Source organism: Xiphophorus maculatus, chromosome 4 (assembly GCF_002775205.1).
Source record: "Xiphophorus maculatus strain JP 163 A chromosome 4, X_maculatus-5.0-male, whole genome shotgun sequence".
NCBI classification, from domain to species: Eukaryota; Metazoa; Chordata; class Actinopteri; order Cyprinodontiformes; family Poeciliidae; genus Xiphophorus; species Xiphophorus maculatus.
Window position 1 is genome coordinate 11,777,874 of NC_036446.1, and position 14,290 is coordinate 11,792,163.

At 36.3% G+C, this 14,290-nt stretch overlaps 1 protein-coding gene across 1 annotated transcript in view; it reads left to right on the plus strand.

Moving 5' to 3' along the window:
* ush2a (usherin) overlaps positions 1-14,290 on the plus strand; it is a 198,485-nt gene that overhangs the window by 156,916 nt on the left and 27,279 nt on the right. Inside the window, exons 70-73 of the mRNA XM_023332326.1 lie at positions 2,526-2,684; positions 2,967-3,129; positions 9,005-9,222; positions 9,308-9,444. Of these exons, the coding sequence (XP_023188094.1) occupies positions 2,526-2,684; positions 2,967-3,129; positions 9,005-9,222; positions 9,308-9,444 (677 nt within the window). The remainder of the gene's footprint in view (positions 1-2,525; positions 2,685-2,966; positions 3,130-9,004; positions 9,223-9,307; positions 9,445-14,290) is intronic.

Here is a 14,290-nt window from a genome sequence, read left to right on the forward strand (position 1 = left end):
CCGGACCTGAACAGATCTGCTGGCACACAGGAGCAAGCACTGGGGGCTACGTCTCATGCTTATGGGGCAGTGATTGTCTGCCCTAACCCATCTATCATTGACTATTACTCTCTCATTAGGCTGATTTCCCATCTCAGAAACCGCTTAAAAGGACCAACTAGCAAAGACACTCCACTTACATTTGTGTGTGTGTGTTTTGTTTCTGTATATTTGTGCCTGTGTTTATGTATGCATTTGTGTATGCGTGTGTAGGCGTGTGTATGCGCATCACTGTGAGATATTTCCATAGGCAGGCCTATTCTATCGTCATTATGGGTTGATTTTAAAGGTGAGGAAATATTGGCTGGGTTCTCACGCTTGGTTAACTCCCCGAGTCCAGAGTCTGGAGTGTTTTGATCTTTTGTGCGTGCGCGTGTGTATGTGTGTGTCTACACTTCTAGCCATGTGTCTGCCTGTGTGGGTGTACATGCATACACTTTGTCTTCATATGCATGCACTCATGAAGCACTGACGTATGGCTGCTAAAAGTATTTACGTTCAGGTTCTAAAGTTTAGATACATCCTTACATCAAGATGTCTGTGGCTATCTGCGCATATATGTGTAACTCGGATGGACAATAATATATCACACTTGTGTTTTAGCATATTGCACTATATGCTAGCATTTGTGATTGTTTCAAGTTTATGAAATAGACATTGGCAAAGAAAATGAATGGTTGTAAAATACTAGAATTTAAACATGATATTTGTGACCAAAACGTTTGATGTTATCACTCTGTTTGGATTCGATCTCATAAATCCTTCCTTCTCGGTGTGTGTGTGTGTCATGTAGAAGTGCATTAATCCATATAAAAAGCCCTATATGCTGAAGTCGCAGGTGTGTGTGTGAGGGGGCGTGTACTTGGGGTGTGGGTGTGTGTGTGTGTGTGTGTGTGTGTGTATAGTTTAAGGCGCTTGTGTGCATATGTGAGTTGGGGGTGAATAATTGAAGTCTTTCATTTGTCTGGTAATCAGTTCGTTCTCGAGATATCTAGAGTTCATGAATGTTGAATAACCCATCACAATACAGTTGGCCTGAATTATGGAAAAACCTCCAGTGAGAATATTAACAAAGTCTCAGTGTGTGTGTCTGTGTGTGTGTGTGCTCTCTCTACGTTTGTGAGAAATTGTCTGGTCCCAGGCCAGACTGCATTGTAAAGCCAAGTGTACTCAGCTTGATCAATATATAATATCAATATGATTATGAGATGGGTTCAGAAAATGTATCTTTAGGGTTTTAGGTGAGCACTGTGAAGCAGAATTGTCATAAACCTTTACCCACCTGCCAGTAGAAATAAACATTGTAATCATTTGAAGGTTTTTCCTGTTTAAAATTCCTGAAATACATTCCTACAGATAAGTTTCAGGTCCGAGATATTTTCAAATTTGCTGGAAAATGAAATTAACAGCCACTTGTTGATCTTATTTTTCATGCAAAATGTACTTTGTTCGAGCTTTGTTTTCCACAAAGCTCTCAGCAGAAAGAAACATGAAGTGCTATAAAATTTACTAATAGACTCTTGTTCATACCACATCCATCTACCACCAAAAAGACATTTAATTGAAACCTAAGGATGGCATAAATGTGGCTCGACTTGATAAGGGTTGAGAGGAAAGAGACAAAAACACAACAATCAAAATCAGTTATAATAGCTAAGACTGGGTCCACAAAGAACAAATTTGACTTTTTCTGGCTGACAGCGTACAGATATTATATATTACAGACATAATTAAACTTTAGAGGGAATAAAATATGAAAATAAGAACATATGAACACACATGTTTATGTACAGCCACTTTTAAAGTCAGGTTGTGATAGTGCAAACATGTTTATTTTGTTTCATGGTTGTAAGATGTTCAATGTGTTAATCAAAATTACATGATTCCTCTTAGTCTGGGATCATTTGTTGAAACATATAGCTTTATAACTAGATTTAACAATTGATTAATGGCAAAATTCAGCTGTTTTATGGTATTTTGTTGTTAAAGAACAGAAGACCGTAAAAGAATACCATAATAATTTTGATGTTGTTTAGTGCCACCACAACCAGAAAGTAAATACATGATACATGACATGATTCCTGTCATCTTTCTAAGAACAAAACACAGGAAGTAGCTCCTCCAGCTTTCAATGACTTCTCAGTTACATTGTTAACTTCTGAATTTATTGATCTTCAAGGAACATTTAAATCAGCTTTAAAATTCATAAAAAATTAGCTCTGGTTCCTTTAAGAGTCTACATGGAACATTTAGCACTGTTTCATTTAGCTTTAATGGGACTGTAGGCGATCTTCTTTAGATTCATAGCAGAACTCATCCACCATAAAGTTTGTCTAAATTCAGTTTATTTAGTAATGTTTGGGGTAATTATTTCTTATTGAACTTAAGAGATCAGAATTGTTTTATTTGGTGTTTGTTTCTGTTAAAAAAAAATTCCCAACAACAAAATCTTCCTGAAGGTAATTACAACCTGTTTTACTCCACAGCTCAGCTAAACAGTAGCCAACCCGTCTTCTACAATGTCCTGTTAAATCCAGGAAGTCACGGTGCCATAAGTCATCGTGCAGGCCAAAACCTGCACCTCACTGTGACAGATCTGGAGCCTTTCACCACATACTACATAAGAGTGCAGGCCTGCCAAAATGGCAAGTATATCTTCATGTAAAACAGCATCTCTCTTTTAAGACAAAACAATAAAAAACAAGAAGGTATTACACAAAGTAGTTAGCTTACATATCAGCAACAGAAAACATTTTGCTCTGACAAGTCAGGAATCCTTTCGAGTAAAAGCATAATGTAGCATTGGGTTGTTTTTTCTTTATTATTTCAAAGATGAGGCCATAGGCTGTAAATTATTTGATGGAATGTGAGTAAACTTAGAAAGTAGTGTCGTTTTAACATTTCATCTCTTTTTTTCCTCATAATAGAGGGGTGTGGAGTCGGAGATGGTGTTTACATTCATACTTTAGAGGAAATCCCAGAAGGTCTGCAGCCGCCCACAGTAAAAGCACTTGGACCAAGTATTTTGGAGATCCACTGGACGCCTCCAGAAAAACCCAACGGACTCATCACCTCCTACCATATATACAGGTGACATACATAAAGAAGAAACTAAAGTTAAAATGACATTATTTTACCATGTTTTAATTGATCCTTGAGTATTTATGGAGTTTAGCTTACCTACTATGTGTTTAAAACCCATCCAATGAGGCAAAACTGTATACACTGTATTTATTGTATGCACATACATAAAGTTATTTATTTTTATTTATTTATTTCGAACAGACTTTAAAACAATCAAAAAGAAAAGAAAATAAAATGGAATGAAACAAACTTAAGAAATAAAATATGAAACAAATTATTATGCCCATGTGACATGCAAAATTTTCTGTTCGAAAAGGAGCAGGTAGAAGATACATCTTATAATGTCCTGCCCCTTTCCTACTTGTCAATGTATTTACAATGAACTGTCATAACATCAAAAAGAAAAATTTTCCATTTTTTCATCATGTATAACTATACAAAATTATTTTAAGTACTATTTATATCATCAATTACATTATAGCCTATTGGATATTAAACATCTTATACAGCATATTTTGAAATGAGCTCTGCTTTAATCAGCTTTTTAAATTGGTTTACATTTGTAATTTGTTTTAACTCATCATTCAATCCATTCCAGACATTTACTCCACACACAGATAAACAAAAACTCTTCCTGGTTGTTCTAATATGTTGTTTTTTAAAATATCCTTCACCTCTTAGATAATAACCACCCTCTCTGTCAGCAAACATTTCCTGTATACTGTGTGGAAGTTTTTGATGTCTGACCTTAAACATGAATTGTGTAGTTTTAAATGTTACCAGGTCCCAGAATTTCAGTATATTTGATTTAATAAATAACTGGTTTGTGTGTTCCCAGTATCCCACTTTATGTAATATTCGGATGGATTGTTTTTGTAAGAGGTATAATGGCTGTAAATTTGTTTTGTATGTATTCCCCCAGACTTCCACACAATATGTCAGATGTGGTGCAATGAGTGTATTATATAGAATAAACGAAGATTTATAGTCTAGTACGAAGTTAATTCTTCTTATAACAGCAACACTCTTGGCTATTTTAGATTTTACTTGTCCGATGTGTGGTTTCCAGCTGAATTTATTATCTAATGTGACACCCAAGAATTTTATTTCATGTATTTCTTCTAAATTAACACTGTCAATTGATATTTTAATTGGATTATTTTCCTGTTTTTTATTGTTTCCGAATATCATAAATTTGGTTTTATCTAAATTTACAAATAATTTATTGTTTTTGAGCCAATGCTGTAATTTTTCTATTTCTGTGTTGATCACTTTAGAGAGTTGTTGAATGTTTTCTCCGGTACAGAAGATACTTGTATCATCTGCAAATATAATGTATTTTATAAGATTTGATATTTTGACTATGTCATTTATATACAAAATGAACAATTTGGGTCCCAAAACTGATCCCTGCGGAACTCCACAAGTTATGTTGAGTACGTCTGATTTCTGACCATCTAATTCTACAAATTGTTTCCTTTCTCCAATGTAGCTCCTAATCCAGTTTAATGGCACCCCTCTAATGCCATACCTTTCCAGTTTTTTTAATAACATGTCATGATTGATGGTATCAAAAGCTTTTTTGAGATCCAGAAATACACCAATTGCACATTTCTTTTTATCCATATTGTCTATAATTTCTTCTGTTAATGCCATCAGTGCCATCGAAGTTGATCTTTTTTCTCTAAAACCGTACTGACAATCAGTCAGAATGTTTTGCTTTTCAATGAAATTATCCAACCTTTTACTAAAAACTTTTTCTAGTATTTTTGAAAATTGACAGAGAAGTGACACTGGTCTATAGTTGCTAATTATATTCTTATCTCCAGATTTAAATAGAGGAATAACCTTCGCTATTTTCATTGCATTTGGAAATGTTCCAGATATGAATGACAAGTTGCAGATGTAAGTTAGAGGATCTGCCACATCATCAATTATCTGTTTTATAAGTGACATGTTAATGTCCTTCCAGTCCATTGATTTTTTATTGTTGCATTGATTAACTATTTCCTTAATTTCAATTTTGTCTACTGGTTTCAGGTACATAGATGATGTATTTTGTTTAATACATATTTCCGATGAATCCACATCCAGTGGGTTTGATTTATTTATTTGTTCTGCTAACGTAGGCCCTACATTTACAAAATATTCATTAAATCCATTTACTATCCCAACTTTTTCATTCAGGGTTTTATCATTATAAATAATATATTTAGGGTGAGTAGTATTAGAAGAATTTTTTCTTATCAAGCTATGTAAAGTTTTCCAAATTCCTTTAATGTTTAGTTTATTATTTTCTAATATTTTAGAATAATAATCTGTTTTGCATTTTCTCATAATAATAGTTAATTTATTTTTATAAGATTTATATTTTTGTTCTGCTTCAACCGTTTTATATTTTATAAATTGTTTATATAGATTATTCTTTTTCTTACATGCATTATGTATGCCTTTTGTAATCCAAGGCTTATGTTTGTTTTTTTGCCTGTAATTACAAGTTACAATTGGACAGTTTTTATCATAAAATGCTTTAAATATTTTGGTGAATATGTCAAAAGCCTTATCAATATTTCTTTCTTCATACAACACTTTCCAGTTCTGTGATTGTAAATCGTTTCTTAATGCTCTTATTGAGTCCTCTGATATTATTCTTTTGTAAGTGATGTTTGTGACCTTGTTTATTTTTCTGCAAACATCTTCAAGTATAACAAACACTGGTAGATGGTCACTGATATCATTTATAAGAAGTCCACTTCTCAATTTACTTTCCATATAATTAGTAAATATATTGTCAATCAGGGTTGAACTCTGTGTTGTTATTCTACTTGGTTTAGTAATTAGTGGATATAAACCTAAACTATGTATAGAATCAATAAAGTTAGATGTACTTTTAACCATATGTGGATTCAACATATCAATATTAAAGTCTCCACAGATGAAAATTACCTTTTGATGCATCTTAGCAAACAATGTTTCCATGTAATTTGTAAAGATGTCAGTATCAGATGCCGGTGCTCTGTACACACAGCTGACCATTATATTTTTCTGCTTCTCAAATTGGATTTCAATAGTAATGCATTCCATAACTTCATCAATTGACACTGACATTTTTTCTAGCATCTTATATTTTAGATCATTCTTAATGTACAAAGCAACACCTCCACCTTTTTTATTCTTTCTGTTAATGTAATTGAACTCATACCCCTCCAGTGGGAAATCTGCTCCCTTCTCAGAGGTGAGCCAGGTTTCTGTTATTGCTATGACGCTAAATGACCTTTTTAGTTGATGTAAATATTCTTTTATTTTGTCATAATTTGCATAAAGGCTACGGCTATTGAAGTGAATAATTGACATTTCTTGATCCGAATTATAGCATTGGCTATAGTTCTCATCAGTATAGTAATGGCAGCTGTCATTCAAATAATCAAGAAAATTGTTGTCGGGGTCAATATCTGTGTCTATGTTCATATGTATATTTTCTTATCATCACTGGTTTTCAGAAAGTTGATCATGGTTACCCGGTTATCCTGTTTCACTGATATTTATCCAACTCTTCAATTTTTCTGATGAACAGTATCTTAGCTTCTTCCGGTGAACCGTTCAATTTGATATAGACTCTGCAGTTTGAGGTCCATGTTGATTGTATTTTCTTTTGTTTCCTGAGAAAACGTGCTTGTCTTGCTATATCTGCGTTTAAAGTTTTAATAATGTTTCCTCATGTAAAAGTTTACTCACAAGTCTCCACAGTATGTGTGAATGTGCATCCGGATGTGTATACATAGATATATATCAAAGCATGCTGAAGGTCGTGGTCTGCTTGTTGACCAAAGAGTGTGTGATCTGTATGCAGGGTCAGACCAGACTAAGCCCTTTAAGTCCTCGGGAAACAAGCATTAGCATAGCAGCACACACACGCCCCCTCTGACACATCTGGAATCCTGCGACTCAGGCAGACGGGGACTTGGCAAAACGGGAAAATGTCTCCCTTTCTCTGTGCGATACACACACCTGAAAGCCTCCGCAATCAAAGAGCAGCAGTCTTACCAAGATATCAGGATGCTTGCATCAGCCAGGAACACAACGTTTAAGACGTGATGCTACATTTCTTATTTCAGTCCCCCAGAAACCAAGGGTGTTTATTTTCGAAGCACTAAAAGGGCATCAAAGTAAGCTGAAAGCCTTTTAGAAAACTAACAAGCTTAACATCATATTTGAAGTAAACTGCTTTACTTTACAGTCAGAAGTGTGTAGTTGATAATGTGCTTGAGTATAGATAAAAAACAATAGTGATTTGTTTTGACAGTCCATAAAAAGTGGTAAAAATAAGTTCTATTTTTATATTTGATTGAGCTTTGGGGGTTGAATTTTAAGCACATCTCTTATTACATTCCACTTGTGTGTGTTCATAACCTTTTTTGTGTGTGCTTATTCACATGTGTTTAGAGGACATAAATGCAGGCATAATGTTATAAACCCTCAAATACACAGTTATGTGCATATGTAGAGCTTCTTTAAAATTAAAGAACCCTAAAATTATACAAAGCAGGTTCAGAAAGGAGAAATCTTGAAATGAGACTAATTGGTTTTCATGCAATTAGTCATAAAACATTTTGAAAAAACAGTGAACTTATGGCTCCATGTCTAACTAACCCTTGACATGGGGATTGACAAAGCATCAGTTTTATGCAAATCTTCAAAACTGTGTATCTAGTGCTGGATGTGTCTGTTTAAGCCCTAAAGAGTGGCTCTTTCCATCTCTAGCAATGTTGCAAAACTGATTAGTAATTTGACCTGTAAAAAATCAAAAGTTATAGTTTCATGAGTTCTTTCATATGATATCTCCAAGGGGGAAAAACTTCATTTTGTTGTCATTAGACCACAAACTAAGTTATTATTCTGTGTTTATAGACTGATATTTTTTCTATCAATAAATAGAGCTGTAATTATTTTGTTCTAAAACCTAGAACAGAGAAAACATTTAACTTTTAATAAATATCGATTGCAGGTATTTTTCAAAGCTTTATATATTTTTCCAAGAAGCCAAATAGCTTTTGAAGCTTTAGAAATGTTTTAACTAATGGAACTGAGGTAAAAAAAAAATAAAAAAATGGCTCTTTGGATTGTAATGACTGCTGACTCATCATCTACTCTGCAAAATGTGCTGTAAAAAAAAAAAAAATAGCCCATTTTGACGTCTCCTTCTCCAAAAGATTTCATAGAGAAGTAAGAGTCTGAACCTTGACTCAGCCAGAGATTAAAAAAAATCATTAATTCTCAGAAGAACCTTACCCAAAATGACAAAAATCACCTGTTGGGTTAAAGTGACATTACATGTTTTTGTTTGCATCATGTCATTTATCTTTTTTATGTGATACAAGATTACAACTTAACCTCTACACCTTAAGAGATTTTCAGCATCTAGTAAGTTGCATTTAGTAACTTATTTAGTTCAATTTCCACTTGAGTTTAAATCAAAAGCTGGGAAATCCATCAACTTGGTTCAATGAAAGAAAACAGGAACTTCTCACCTGAAGCAAAGGACTCCTTAAAAGTTTTTTCCATGGCAGCTTTAGAGTTAAATGCTGAAAAATTGCTCCACATTTATCATCCTAAATAACTCATAATCTTCAGAAATACCAACAATTCCAGATTCTTTTATAAATGTGTGAAACAAATCGCTTAAGGCAAGGGTCAAGAATTCATCCTTCAGTTTGAATTATGAGTGATTGTCACATATGGTTAAAGTAGCTTAATCACACTACAGCCATGTCGTTTGGGTGCAGTTCTTAAAAGTTGCTTTTGTGTTAAAACTTGAAATCTGAGTGTCTGCGGTTGACAAGAACCAGGAGAAAATAAACAGTCATGTTGTTTGTCACCACAGGCGACCATTAGGAACAGAAGAGGAGCTGCTGGTTTTCATTTGGTCCAGTGGGCCGCTTGAATTTGTTGACGCGAGTCCCGCCCTGCAACCTTTCAGCTTCTTCCAGTACAAAGTTCGCGCCCACAACTCCAAAGGCTCAGTTGTGAGTCAGTGGGCTCGAGCCCAAACATTACAGGCAAAACCAGGAGAACTGGCGCCCCCTGTTGTCAGACCAACTGGTAAGTTTTGTTTGGTCATTTAATCATTGATCATTGATATATTTTTGCATTTAGTCCATGTAATACATGTTTTGTGTGTTTATAGGCGCATATTCAGTCTACTTGAAATGGAGGGAGCCAGACCAGCCCAATGGTCTTATTTCCCATTACAGACTGGTTTACATGAAGCACCAGCAGGATCCAACTCTCAACTCAACTACTGTTACGGCTCTCACTGTAAAGGTAAAACCACACCATGTTTTGGTTTATTGTTTGCAATAAATCAGGTTTTATTTGTTGATACTGATGCTCACTGTTTACACTAACTTTCTAAACTCTATATAAGAAAAGCAAAAAAGTCAGCAATCAATCAATCAAATTTTATTTGTATAGCACATTTCAGCAGCAAGGCATTTCAGCAGCAAGAACACATTATATAATGTTTAAGTGACTGTGTGTCATTGTCATCTGCGATGCATGTGAAGAAATTTAGACTCTACCTGTGGTGCTTTTGCCATCTGTTTGCCAGCGAGAGGTCTGAAGACACACTCGGAGACACACAACCCATCACCTGCTTTCCTCCAGGGTCCTTACCTCAGTTCTGTGCCATGATCCATGTTCTACCACAGCGAATAAGTAAATTAGAAACAATCAAATGCACACACATACCTACAAATACCCTGACATACTCATAGAGCAGTCTAGCAAATATACGTATTTTTAACACCTGACATCCACACTCAGTAGGAGTTGGCAGCTAGGTTTACGCACAGCTCCATTGTATTTCTTGGCAACCAAAGTTGGCAACATCTCAACGCAATGTGCATATGTATTAATACCTGAAACTCTGCTACATAATTCTATCTGGCTATCTAGAAATTAGAAAACAGAGGAGAAATGTATTTGAATTAGATGAAAAAAATTCAAATGAGACATGGATATAAGATGGTAAAACAACTCTAGTATTACAATGTGATAAAGATAAGATGTTAAATTATCAGAATTCAAAATTGTTAGAGAAGTTTAGAAAATTAAACACTACCAGGAATGGGTATGAGGAGAATTAAGGAGGAGGATTAAAAAGAAAAGTGAATCACCAAGAGGCGAGTCGAGACAGCCATGATAGATAAGGGACTGAGAGGGACGAGAGGTAGAAGTATAGATCTATATTCTGTCCATACGTGTGGCCTCTTCTCCCTCTGTGACCTTTGGCTTGTCACTCATAATTAATACAAGATGTAAATGGAGACCTTTCACCTTCTCATTGATATGGGCCACTCTGTGTTTGTGTGTGCGAGGGAGCCTCATTGACATGGCATAGACTCATTTTGGTGGTGGTCATTTGTCACGGCGCAGCCTTCAACACCATTCACTCCATTTTCCAAGATTATACAAAGTTGCCAAGCAGCTGAGCCCTGAGCAGCTCTTGTTCATGAAGACTTTGTCTTAAAATAACTGATAAATTAGTAAAAAGAGTTCTTGAATCAAGTAAACAAGTGTTTTTAAATATAAAGATCAGAATAAATTTATAGGCATACTTGATAAAGATGAATGAAACTATGAAGAAAATGCCTTACTTGGACAAAATGTTTGTTAGCAAAGTAAAGCAGAGAAACTATTTCTGGTACCTGTGCTTTCAATATATTATGCAATCCGCCTATTCCAGTAGGAAACTAGTCAGTCTTTCATAATATTCAGAAAGTCAAAAGAATTATGCTGATTAAGGAGTAATATAGTCATAGGATTTTTCCTCTTCAGATGATATTTTCAGATTAAGTGCTGCTTGTGTCTTTTAAACTTTTCTTTTCAGCTGACTCCACATGTTGAACAATTTCTGTGTTGATTTGGCCATATATATTCAGCCTTATCACATCAAAAGACATATTGCAGACCTGTTTTCAAATTTTTGGAACAGGCCACAAGATTTATATTTTATATCTACTGGTATATAAGAGCTCCTCCAATTTCCCCAGTGTCTTGGGAAGAGAAAATTAACCCCGCAGCATTACAGCTCCTACACCGTGCTAAATATTTTTATTAGACGGGGAAATTGTATTTTTCCCCTCTTATGATCCTGGTAGCAAGATAAATAAGGGCTTGAACTTCTCTTGTTTCAAAAGGATATTCCTAAAGATTTCAACATTTGTGCCAGTGGTGGTTTTGCTAAAACAATTATTTTTCTAACAAGGTTTTATTTTATTCACTTATTGAAATCACATAAATTTCTGAGATAATGCTGTTTCAGAAAAAAAGAGTATATTTTAAATCTACACATCTTCAACAGACGTTTAAACAATTTTTCTGACATCTGAAAGGTCACAGTTCAGTGATCTTACTCACAGTCACAGCTCCTTCCTTTCCTCTCACATTTTACCCTTGGTGTCCCCCCTTTTATTCCTCAACATTTTCCCTCTTTAAGTATTGTTTGAACATATGTGTGTCCATTTGGTATGTGTATATTTGTGTGTGTGTTGATCTTAGACTGGGCTGGAAACCCTGCTTTGTGCCAGCTTGGCTGATTAATGGGGTCGTCTTGGCAATCAGACGGAATGAGGGTATGAAACGCAGGCAGCCTGTTTGCTAGACCCCTACGAGCTGCCTGGCACACACACACACACACACACACACCCCCGCCTACCCCCACACACACACGTTTGTATTTCTACCCATATTAGGACATTATTTGGACTTCCTTTCATTTTAGCATCTGCATTTATGCCTAAACCAGACATTTTCCTTTACCTAACCTAATCTTAACCAAAACTTAAATCACACCTTACCTTTAAACCCCTGACCCTAAACAAGGAGGTTAGTGGAGGCTTTGGTCTCCATAAGGCCCATTGGTCTACGGAGGGACAGAAATAGTTCTAAATAGCTTAGTTCACACACTAAGCTTAGACATTAGTTTTTCAGTCTTCCAGCCACCGTTCTTACTGTCTAAACATGAGTTCTTATCTGATCTCTGTAGTTTCATTTATTTGTGTTTTCCATTTTGCTCTAACTGTAGTTTGGGGTTCCAACTTTAACCTCTACATAATTTGTCATCTTTTCTTTGGTTCATCTTTTATTCTCCTCTCTTCCTACTTTTCTATTTAGTGTCATGTATTTCAGTCTTTTACTCGGCCGTTTGAAGATGTTTTATAAACGATTCATCTTCATCAGTGTCTCTCTCCCTCTCAGCTTTCTTATTCTTTACCTTTTTGCCATTATCTGCATTCTCCTCGCTCCATTTTTGCCATCTATTTACTTTTTCACCATTTTAACCCCTCTTATACACACACCACTATCTCTTATCTCTCCAGTTACTCTCTTTCTCATTTCCCTGTTCCTCCTCTCTTCCATCACATATTTTTCTCTTTCTATGTGTCATCAAACCCTTCCTCCTCTTTCTGGTTCCTCCTTTACTTTGCTGTCCTCTCTTCCCTCCCTCGGCTCCTCCAGATGTTCCTCTGTGGCCCTTGGGATCACTGGTGGAAGGAGACCATTGGCATACGTGTGTGTCTAAATGTGTGTTTGTTACCTTGTCTGCATGCATATGTCTCAATATTGTGGCCTGTGCTCGTGTGCATGCAAAGCATTATTGTTTGCGCGTGTATGTGCAACAGTGTGTGTTTGCGTGCTGTATTAATACATCCCATTGATCAGAGCAGGACCCCTGACAGTCATCATCCCTGAGAACCATCTGGCCGACGCCTGACGCTCCCTCACCCAAACAGAAGCTGACACCCTATTAATCTGCGGCTGCCATGCATACATGCGTGCACGTTTCTGTGTGTTAGCAACTGAACCATTGCGAGTATATGGAGAGCGCAATGTAAAGGATTTTGTGCTGCATGCAGATTTTAAGCCATATCTGTGTTTCTGCGAAGCTGTTTCTGTGTTTATTAGTGCGCGTAAGTGCTTCAGATCCAAACCGCACGCACACACGCACGCCCCACTCTGCCATCCGCCAACAACAGCCGGCGCTGAAGGGAGCTGAAGGGTGCTTGGAAATTAAGGTTATTACACAAATTGAGCCATATGGTCTAAATATTTCAGAGCTGAAATTTACTAGGCAATAAAAATGGCCCCTACCTCGGTAATGGTGTAAATTACAGCTTAACCACCAGCGCTAATGATGTCCTTCTGTACGCCCCGTAACCAACCGTACATGAAGGACACATTGTTTAAAAAATACACCAGGAAAAGCTAAAGAGAGAGAGGGAGAAAGAGAGAGTGGAGACTGGGAGAAGGGATTGGGATGGAGACAAAATGTTTTAGTGAATAGAGATAAGGAAGAAGAGAAAGAAGCAAAGGAAGAGAAAAGTTGTAAACATTGAAAAAGAAAGAGGGGGACTGATTGATAAAGGCAAGGAAGACACAGGGAGAGAAAGAGCTGGCAGCATGTTTACAATCTGTTAGTTTACCATTAAGAAACCGTCAGAGAGTGTGAAACAGCATGAGACAGCCGGCGAACTGAGCCTCAAAACCAATATGAGGTTTTAGAGTAGTTGTGTGTCACTTAAACAGTCAGAATGTGTGTATTTAAGCATGAACAGTTTTATACGGATGATATGTCATTAAGAAAAAAGTCAGTAACACATGGTGGTGGGAAACCATAAAACAGTGGTTTGCATATGTATTCATCCCCCTCAGTAAATACCTCGTAGAACCATATTTCGCTCCAATTACAGCTGCGAGGGTTTCCAGGTTTGTCTGCCGGAGTGGAACATCTAGAGACTGAACATTTTCTCATAAATCTTTGCAAAGTAGCTAGAGAGTCAATAGTCTTGCCGCAGATTTTCAATTAGATCTAGGCAGAGTTTTATTGGCCCATTCAAACACCTGAATATGTTTTGACCTAAACCATCCAGGGTTTCTGTCCTGATGGAAGATGAACCAGTCTAGGCTCAAGTTTTTTCTTCCAAGATTGTGCTGTACTTTGCTATAACCAGCTTTTGCTGTCCCCTCTGAAGAAAAACATCCCCACAGCATAATGCTGCCACCACTGTGCTTCACTTTGGAGTGTAATGGGCTCAGGGTAATATGCTGTATTCTACCACACATATCACTGTGAAAATGAAGCTAAAGGTCTCATCTAACCAGAAAA